The sequence below is a fragment of the Arachis hypogaea genome, chromosome 19 (assembly GCF_003086295.3).
Source record: "Arachis hypogaea cultivar Tifrunner chromosome 19, arahy.Tifrunner.gnm2.J5K5, whole genome shotgun sequence".
Classification (NCBI taxonomy): Eukaryota; Viridiplantae; Streptophyta; class Magnoliopsida; order Fabales; family Fabaceae; genus Arachis; species Arachis hypogaea.
The window spans coordinates 110747537-110758017 of record NC_092054.1 but is presented as its reverse complement, the minus strand read 5'-3'; the positions used below and the strand labels follow the sequence as shown (position 1 = coordinate 110758017).

The following is a 10481-nucleotide window of genomic DNA, read 5'->3' as shown; positions in this document are numbered from 1 at the left end:
TTCCATGTAAATTGGAATTAGGTGCAGTAAAGTCACCAAGCATCCTCCTTGCATTATTATTATTTTCGGCTGCCATCTCCTCTTCCTGTTCGAAAATTTCTGAAAGGTGCTTGCTAGATTGTTGTAATTTAGCTTCTCTTAGTTTTCTCTTCAGAGTCCTTTCAGGTTCTGGATCTACTTCAACAAGAATGTTCTTGTCCTTGCTCCTGCTCATATGAAAAAGAGGGACAGAAAAAGAATAATAATAGGGGGTCCTTTTTACCACAGTATAGAGGTCCCTGTGTGAGTAGAAGAAAAGAAGAAGAAAAAATTCGAACACAGATGGAAGAGGGGGTTCGAATTTGGGTGAGATGAAGTGTTAGTAGATGAATAAATAAATAGAAGGAGATAAGAGAGAGAGAGAGAGAGAGAGAGAGAATTTTCGAAAATAATTTTTGAAACAGAGCTAGTGATTTTCGAAATTAGTTTTTGAAAAAGGTTAGTAATTTTTGAAAATTAAAATCAACAATTAAAATAATTAGTTAATTAAAAAGAAATTTTGAAAAAGAGGGAAGATATTTTCGAAAATTAGAGAGAGAGAGTTAGTTAGGTAGTTTTGAAAAAGATAAGAAACAAACAAAAAGTTAGTTAGTTAGTTGAAACAATTTTGAAAATCAATTTTGAAAAGATAAGAAGATAAGAAGTTAGAAAGGATATTTTAAAATCAAATTTTGAAAAAGATAAGATAAAGAGATATTTTTAAAAAGATATGATTGAAATTAGTTTTGAAAAAGATTTGATTTTTAAAATCACAATTAATGACTTGATTCACAAGAAATCACAAGATATGATTCTAGAACTCAAAGTTTGAATCTTTCTTAACAAGCAAGTAACAAACTTGAAATTTTTGAATCAAAACATTAATTGATGATGTTATTTTCAAAAATTAGGAGATAAAGATAAGAAAAATATTTTTGAAAAATATTTTTAAAATTTTTGAAAATAATAAGAAAAATAAAAAAGATTTGATTTTTGAAAAAGATTTTGAAAAAGATAAGATTTTTAAATTGAAAATTTGATTTGACTCATAAAAACAACTAGATTTTAAAAAGTTTTGAAAAAGTCAACTCAAATTTTCGAAATTTATGAGTGAAAAAGGGAAAGATATTTTTTTGATTTTTGAATTTTTAATGATGAGAGGGAAAAACATGAGACTCAATGCATGAAAATTTTGGATCAAAACAATGAATGCATGCAAGAATGCTATGAATGTCAAGATGAACACCAAGAACACTTTGAATGTCAAGATGAACATCAAGAACTTATTTTTGAAAAATTTTTAATGCAAAGAAAACATGCAAGACACCAAACTTAAAAATTTTTCATGTATAGACACTATGAATGCAAGAATGCATATGAAAAACAAGAAAAGACACAAAACATGAAAACATCAAGATCAAACAAGAAGACTTACCAAGAACAACTTGAAGATCATGAAGAACACTACGAATGCATGAATTTTTCAAAAAATGCAAGATGAATATGCAATTGACACCAAACTTTCAACTTGACTCAAGACTCAAACAAGAAACATGAAATATTTTTTATTTTTATGATTTTTTTTGTATTTTTATTTTATATTTTTCGAAAATTAATGTGAAAAAGAAAAATAAGGATTCCAAAATTTTTAATATAAATTCCAGGAATCTTGTACTCTTAGTCTAATGCTCCAATCTGAGGGTTAGGCATGGCTTAATAGCCAGCCAAGCTTTAGCATGTAACATCAGAATATACTGCTCATTACTTATCAAATTAACTTGCCTCTATGCTGATGGTTGAAAGCCCCTATCCAAAAGAATTAGACATGACTTTACAGCCAGCCAGGCTTCAACATGCTTCATGAAACTCTAGAATTCATTATTAAAAATTCTGAAGAAAAATATATTTTTGAAAAGATTTATTTTTTTTCGAAAACAGATGAGAAATTTTTAAAAGGTTTTTGAAAAATTTTTGAAAATAAAACAAAAAAAAAATTACCTAATCTGAGCAACAAGATGAACCGTCAGTTATCCAAACTCGAACAATCTCCGGCAACGGCGCCAAAAACTTGGTGCACAAAATTGTGATCTCAGGCAACGGCGCCAGAAACTCTGTACGCACGTCTTAATAAATCGTTTTTCATTTACAACTTCGATACAACTAACCAGCAAGTGCACTGGGTCGTCCAAGTAATAAACCTTACGTGAGTAAGGGTCGATCCCACAGAGATTGTTGGTATGAAGCAAGCTATGGTCACCTTGTAAATCTCAGTCAGGCGGATATCAAAAGGTTATGGAGTTTTCAAAATTAAATAATAAGTAAACATAAAATAAGGATAGAAACACTTATGTATATCATTGGTGAGATTTTCAGATAAGTGTATAGAGATGCTTTCGTTCCTCTGAATCTCTACTTTTCCGCTGTCTTCATCCAATCAGTCTTACTCCTTTCTACGGTTGGCTTTATGTAAGGACATCACCGTTGTCAATGGCTACTTTTAATCCTCTCTGGAAAATGGTCCAATGCGCTGTCACTGCATGGCTAATCGTCTGGAGGCATCACCCTTGTCAATGGTTGCATCCTATCCTCTTGTGAAAATGGTCCAAATGCTCTGTCACAGCACGGCTAATCATCTGAGGTTCTCGATCATACTGGAATAGGATTCACCCTCCTTTTGCGTCTGTCACTACGCCCAGCACTCGCGAGTTGAAGTTACAACAAGGTTTAGACTTTCTGGACTCTCATGAATGCCGCCATCAATCTAGCTTATACCACGAAGATTCTGATTAAGAGATCCAAGAGATACTCATTCAATCTAAGGTAGAACAGAAGTGGTTGTCAGGCACGCGTTCATAGGGAATGATGATGATTGTCACGTTCATCACATTCAGGTTGAAGTGCGAATGAATATCTTAGAAGCGGAATAAGTTGAATTGAATAGAAAAACAGTAGTACTTTGCATTAATCTTTGAGGAACAGCAGAGCTCCACACCTTAATCTATGGAGTGCAGAAACTCTACCGTATGAAAATACATAAGTGATAATGGTTCAGGCATGGCTGAATGGCCAGCCCCCATGAAAGTCTAAGATAGCATAAAACTGATCAAAGATGATCCGAAGATGTCTAATACAATAGTAAAAAGTCCTATTTATAATAAACTAGCTACTAGGGTTTACAGAAGTAAGTAATTGATGCATAAATCCATTTCCGGGACTCACTTGGTGTGTGCGTGGGCTGAGCTTGAATGTTACACATGCAGAGGTCATTCTTGGAGTTGAACGCCAGTTTGTAACGTATTTCTGGCGTTCAACTCTAGCTTGTGACGTGTTTCTGGAGTTTAACTCCAGACAGCAGCGTAGAACTGGCGTTCAACGCCCTTTTACGTCATCTAAACTCGGCCAAAGTATGGACTATTATATATTACTGGAAAGCCCTGGATGTCTACTTTCCAACGCAATTGGAAGAGCGCCATTTTGAGTTCTGTAGCTCTATAAAATCTACTTTGAGTGCAGGGAGGTCAGAATCCAACAGCATCAGCAGTCCTTCTTCAACCTCTGAATCTGATTTTTGCTCAAGTCCCTCAATTTCAGCCAGAAAATACCTGAAATCATAGAAAAGCACACAAACTCATAGTAAAGTCCAGAAATGTGAATTTAACATAAAAACTAATAAAAACATCCCTAAAAGTAACTAGATTCTACTAAAAACAATGCCAAAAAGCGTATAAATTATCCGCTCATCACCGCTCCTCTTCTGAATGATGCCCTTCGCCGCCTCCTCTTCTTGGTGGCGCTATTGTCATCTCCTCTCCTCGGTGGCGCCGCTGCCACCTCTTCTTCAAGGTATATTTTTACTTGCTTTTGTTTATTTTGTTTTGTTCTGTTGTTCTATTGTTCTGTTGTTTTAAAACTTTGTTTAATTTTAATTTTTACTTGTTAAAATGTGTTAAATTTTGTGTTGTATTGTTGTTCTTGTTATAACTTGTTAAACTGTGTTAAATTTTTACTTGTTAAACTGTGTTTAATTTTAATTTATATTAAATTAAGTATTTTGTTCTTGTTGTACTGTTATTCTTGTTATTTTTGACAATATGATCTTGTTATTAAAATTTGTTAAATTTTATATTAAATTAAGTATTTTGTTCTTGTCGATTGAAATTGAATTCTATTTTTTTTATCTTCTGCATATTTTATATTTGTTCGGTTGATTTTAGCTTTCAATTTGAAGGTCAACAATGTCAGCTTCATATCCTGAGGTAATATTTTTATTTTGTAATGTTTATGTTGGTAACAATTCAATATGTTGATTAATTGAGAAAAATATTAAAATAACATAAATTGATTAATTATTCTTTGTTATCACAGGATGTTTAAAGTAGCGAGCCAGGATTTACCAGTGCTACTCCGCCCACTTTTGAATCAGTCATATCTTTGGGACAGTCAGAGTCAATGCCGCCTCCACAGCCGCAGTCGCAGCCACAAACTCAAACGCAGACGCAGCCACCATCGCTGCCGCCACTGCCGCCGCGCAGTGATCAAAACAATGAAGGAACTAGATCTAAGAGGAGGAGAGGCAAAGCAAATGTTGCTGATGAGTCACCTAATCCTGGCCAGTCTGAGGAACATGGTACAGGTAACACTAAAAAACCTGTTAGACCTAGATCTTGGACTTGGGAGCGTTTTAAAAAGATGAAAGTGGTCCCAAACCTAGGGCTATATGTAAGTGGTGTGGAGCATCTTATGTGGCTGATTCACATAAAAATGGTACTAGCAATCTTAAAAGTCACTTGTTGAGTTAGTGTATAAAATTTCCAAAAGATTCACTTGATCCCACACAAAAAATACTTGTTATGCAGCAACTTAAAAAAGAAGAAGAAAATGGGCTGGGTAATTGTTTGACTGTTGTATCATTTGATCCTAATTTATGTAGACAAGCTCTTGCTAGAATGATAATCATAAATGAGTTGCCTTTTAGATTTGTCGAAGGGGAGGGGTTTCGTTATTTCATGAGTGTTTTACAGCCAAAACTCCATATTCCGAGCAGAATTTCAGTTGCCAGGGATTATTTGAACTTGTTCATGAATGAACAACATAAGTTGAAGAGTGTCTTTATAAACTCAAATCAAAGTGTGTGTTTGATAACTGATTGTTGGACTTCTGTACAAAATCTAAACTATCTTTGCCTCACTACACATTTTATTGATCAAGATTGGAAGTTACAAAAGAGAATTCTTAACTTTTGTCTCATCAAGAATCATAAAGGTGAAACAATTGGTAGGAAAATAGAAAAATATCTTTTAAATTGGGAAATAAATAGAGTCTTTAGCAACACAGTTGATAATGCTAGTTCAAATGATGTTGCCATTTGTTACTTGAAAGGTAGAATGGAGGATTAGAATTCATATCCTTTAAAAGGTGAACATTTGCATGTTAGGTGTTGTGCTCATATCTTGAACTTGGTGGTGAATGATGGTTTGAAGGATATGCATTCTTCAATTAGTAGAATTAGGAATGCTGTTAGATATGTCCGTGCTTCTCCTAGTCATATGGATAGGTTTAAAAGTTGTATTAAAGAGGCTAGGATCCAAGACTGCTCTTGTGTGCAATTAGATGTCCCCACTAGGTAGAATTCCACTTACATAATGCTTGATAGTGCTTTAAAATTCCAAAAGGCCTTCAAGAGATTAAGTGAAAGGGATGCTGAGTTTGTAATGATGCAAGGAGTCATTCCAAAGAATGAAGATTGGGATAATGCAAGATGCTTTGTGAGATTTTTGAAGATTTTTTTCGATGTAACCAAAAAAGTCTCGGGTTCTACATTTGTGACTTCTTCTTCATATTTTCATCACTTTTGTTCAATTCTTAGTTCTTTGAAGACATGGGCTGATAGTAATGACATATTACTTAAGGGTATGGCTACAAAAATGAAGGTTAAGCATGATAAATATTGGGGTAACTTGAGAAACATGAATATGATGATTTTTGTTGCTATGGTACTTGACCCTAGATACAAGATTAAGTTTGTTGAGTGGAGTTTTCAAAGGTTATTTGAAAAGGAGGATGTTGATTTCTTATGTAGTCAGGTGAAGGAGGTATTCAATGACTTGTTTAACAGCTATAGGGTTGCTCTCAATAGTGATCAAGCATACCAATCTGCACAACACAGCCAAGATGTGGATATGGATGATAGTGCCTTTGATGATGTTTGCTTTACGACAGCATTTGAAAATGATGTACAAGCAAGTGAGAGTGTCAACACAAATGAAGTGGATTTATATCTCATGGAGTCCTTGGAGAAACCAGTTGATCCAAGTAGTTTTGATATTTTAACTTGGTGGAAAGTGAGCTCTAATAATTAAAAATATCCTTTTCTAAGTCAAATTGCGAGGGATATTCTAGCTATGCTGGTGTCAACGGTTGCTTCTGAATCCGCCTTTAGCACTGGAGGTAGAGTGCTTAATCAATATAGGAGCTCTCTTACCCCAAAAACTGTTGAAGCTTTGATTTGTGCACAAAATTGGTTTCGAGCCAATTTATTGCCAATTGACCTTGAGGAGTCTTTTGAAGAATTTGAAAAACTTGAGAAAGGTAATGTTCTTTAATATTATGTTTTATTTTATCTTCACATAGTGATTAACTTTACTACTTGATAATATGTTTAAGTTATTAATATTTATTTTATTATATTTTATTGTAGAACTTGAGCCGATTCTTCAACTAATAGATGAAGAAGACTCTGGTGATGAATCTGATTAGTGATCAGTGCTTCACCTCTCAGCTTAGAGTTTTTTATGTTATGTTTTTATTAAGACTTTAATATGTTATTTAATTTTGTGTTGTTGAGACTTGTTTAGTTGTTTTTATGTTGAAGAATTATTATTTTATCAAGACTTGTTGAATATGTTGGATTGCTGGACAATTAGACATGTTGCTTTATAATGTTTTATGGAATTTACATTTTATTATTATGTTGGATTGTGTTTTATTATTATGATGGATTGTTGGACAGGTTATTAACTTTATAAATTAAATTATTATTTTTTATTTAAAAAACCGTAGATCCAAACCGATCCAAACCACTTGTAATCAGATCGGATCGGATCGGATTTTCAAAAAAGTTCATCCAATCCAAACCGCACCGCACATAAATTAAGCGTTCGGATCGGATGACTTTTTCCCTCAAAACCGAATCAAACCGCACTGCAAACACCCCTACTTTCTTATATTCATTAACATGTTTATAGACAATAAACAGTAACTATACTAAAAAACAGTAATATAAAATAATCTACCTAATATAACAACACTTAAAAACACGTCTAACTAACTAACATGTAAATAGTAAATCTGTTATTCTAACCAACAAACATTCTATACCTAATAATTTTATCTAACATGTAAATAGTAAACCAAATAATTCTAATTAAGATAAAAAAAAATAGACTATTATTTACTAATCTGGAACTGAGAAAATCGTCCACACTAAACTTTTCAGATGTTGAAAATATAGAAAAAAGTAACAGAGAAAATTTAGAAGGGAGAATAGAAGAAGAAAGGGACAAACAAAAATGGTCCCACCAGTTTAAATAATGTGCCAAACTCATCATAGAGTTCGCCAGAAATGCAACAAACTTGCTCTTATTCCCAAAAAAAAAAATTCATATCCTTAAAAATAAAACTGAAAATTCTTTTCTAAAAAAATAATTAATTATTTTATTTTATATACGAAAAAAATCTTATAATTAAAATGTTAAAATTCACTAAAAATATCAATATACCAATATATTTAAAATCTTTTCTCTCTATTCTACCTTTTGATTTTGGCATCTTTTATCCCCAGTAAAGAACTCCAAAAACTACTATATTATTATGCATACCAATTCAATTTTCTACCTTTTGATTTTGGCATCTTTAATCCCCAGTAAAGAACTCCAAAAACTACTATATTATTATGCATACCAATTCAATTTTCATTTTTCTATTCTCACTACTATAAATAAATTATAAACATGTCCATCGTCACCAAGCCCCACTGACTCGTAATAGACCAACTTCCGGTGGTAGATAGTAACTAAAAGAAATGCAGAACGTCAGCGATGAGCTCTTCGACGTCATAATCGTAGGCGGCGGCGTCATGGGGAGCGCCACCGCCTACCACGCTTCCAAGAGGGGGCTAAAGACCCTTCTCATAGAGCAGTTCGACTTCCTCCACCACCGTGGCTCCTCCCACGGCGAGTCTCGCACCATTCGCGCCAACTACTCCAAGCCCTATTACTACCCTCTCGTCATGGAGTCCTATACCCTCTGGCAGCAGGTCCAGGCCCAAATCGGCTACAACGTCTACTTCCCAGCCCACCAACTCGACATGGGCCACGCCCATGACCATACACTACTCAAAATCCTCGAAAACTGCAGTAACCACGGCATCCCCCACGAGGTCCTCAACCGCTGCCAGCTGGCAGAGAAATTCTCGGGCCGCATCGACTTCCCCGATGACTCCATCGGGATCTTGAACGAGTTCGGCGGCGTCATAAAGGCGACGAAAGCCGTAGCCATGTTCCAAACCCTAGCACACAAAAACGGCGCGGTTCTGAAAGACAACAAAGAGATCACGGACATAAAGAAGGACGAAAGAGGCGTCGTGGTGGTTTCGGCTTCCAACAACGAAACGTTTCGCGGCAAGAAATGCGTGGTAACGGTGGGAGCGTGGATGAGCAAACTGGTAAAAAAGGTGAGCGGAGTGGAAATACCTATAAAGCCAGTGGAGATTCACGTGTTTTACTGGAGGGTGAAGGAGGGGCACGAAGGGGATTTCGCGATAGGTGGTGATTTTCCCACGTTTTCGAGCCACGGTGGGGTCCACGTGTTCGGAACGCCGTCGTTGGAATACCCGGGTTTGGTGAAGATTGTGGTTGATAGTGGGGACAAGTGTGACCCGGATAAGAGGGAGTGGGGTCCGGGGGTGAGGATGAATGAGCTGAAGGAATGGATCAAGGAAAGTTTTAACGGTTTAGTTGATTGGAGGGAGCCGGTGGTGAAGCAGGCTTGCATGTACTCAATGACACCGGATAATGATTATGTTGTTGATTTCTTGGGGGGGCAGTTTGGGAAAGATGTTGTTGTAGGTGGCGGGTTTTCGGGTCACGGGTTCAAGATGGCTCCGGTTATTGGGAGGATTTTGGCTGAGCTAGCCGTCGATGGGGTCCCATCTGGCGGGACTGATATCAGTCCCTTTGGAATTGGAAGGTTTAACAACTCACAAAAATGATTTTACTCTGCTCTATAATACTTTAAAAAAAAAAGAACGACAAAAGTGATGTAAATTCACTAGTAAGCAGTGGAGTAGCTAATAAGTCAAGGATCTAGATAAGTTACTTTACTAATAATATTTATTTGGTAATGTTAAAAAAATAAAAATAAAAAGTCAAAATTTACTTTATATAACATTCATTAATTGCCATAACCATAATTAATAAATATTAAATATCAAGTAAGGTATAAATATTAAATATTATTTTTTAGTTACCAAATATTTTTGTATTTATTTAAAATTTTTTTAGTTATATATATTTTTTAATTGTAGTATGTTCTCTAAAATTGTTTTGCTCCATTCTTCAATAATTGTGTTCAGGGGCGGAGCTAGACTAACTATTTAGGGGGCGGTGTTTAATAATTTACTAAAAATATTTTATATTACTATTTTTATTGATAAAATTAAAAAAATAAATATATAATCTCATTCAAAGTAAGACAATAATATATAAAAATTACCACTTACAGTTTTGTATCATAAAAAAGGCTATTCGACGTTTTTTTCTATTTTCAAAATCATCTATAATTGAATTTGTGTCGAAAATAGCTGCTAATTCTTTTTCTATATAGATGACCAAATTGTCTGCAAGAAATTCATCAGCCATCTTACTTCGGAGTCTTCTCTTAACAATTTTTATTGCTGAAAAAGTTCTTTCTGTTGTTGCTGTAGACACTGGTAGAGTCAAAACAAGACGTATTAATCTATCAACCATGTGATAAGTTCTTGATTTTCCCGTTTATTGCAACTTGTTTTACAATTCAAAAAGTGTACAATGCCTTTCAAATGATTTGGTATATCATGCTGATAATGTTGCAACTGAGACTTCAAAATATTTAGCTCATTAGAAGGAAAGTCAAGGGGATAAAACTTCTCTGCTAACTTGCTAATTTCTTCAATATTAAATGATTTGAAATTGTCCTTAGGATCCAAAGCACAACTCAAAGTCAAAAGCTCTATTGTTTGCTCATTAAATCTACTATTCAACTCTTGTATTTAAGAGTCAATTGTTGCCAAGAATATATCTATTCGATAATGATGCTCAACTATCACACTTGGTTGACGAGATCGACCTCTTCAAAAAACATATTGTGCACTCATATTAGGGACTTCAATTTCATGCTTTTCACAAAAATCTTTAACATTTGCAAGA

At 34.5% G+C, this 10481-nt stretch overlaps 1 protein-coding gene across 1 annotated transcript; it reads left to right on the top strand.

Annotated features, from left to right (window-relative positions):
- The first annotated feature begins 7868 nt into the window (after positions 1-7868).
- On the top strand, positions 7869-9462 carry LOC112779290 (probable sarcosine oxidase). Its single transcript, XM_025823538.3, has one exon. The coding sequence runs from the start codon at positions 8099-8101 to the stop codon at positions 9284-9286; it is 1188 nt and encodes a 395-aa protein (XP_025679323.1). The 5' UTR covers positions 7869-8098; the 3' UTR covers positions 9287-9462.
- Positions 9463-10481: the final 1019 nt, after the last annotated feature.

Excerpts from the sequence above, each read along its gene's own strand:
- LOC112779290 (XM_025823538.3), top strand. The coding sequence starts at position 8,099 with ATGCAGAACGTCAGCGATGAGCTCTTCGACGTCATAATCGTAGGCGGC.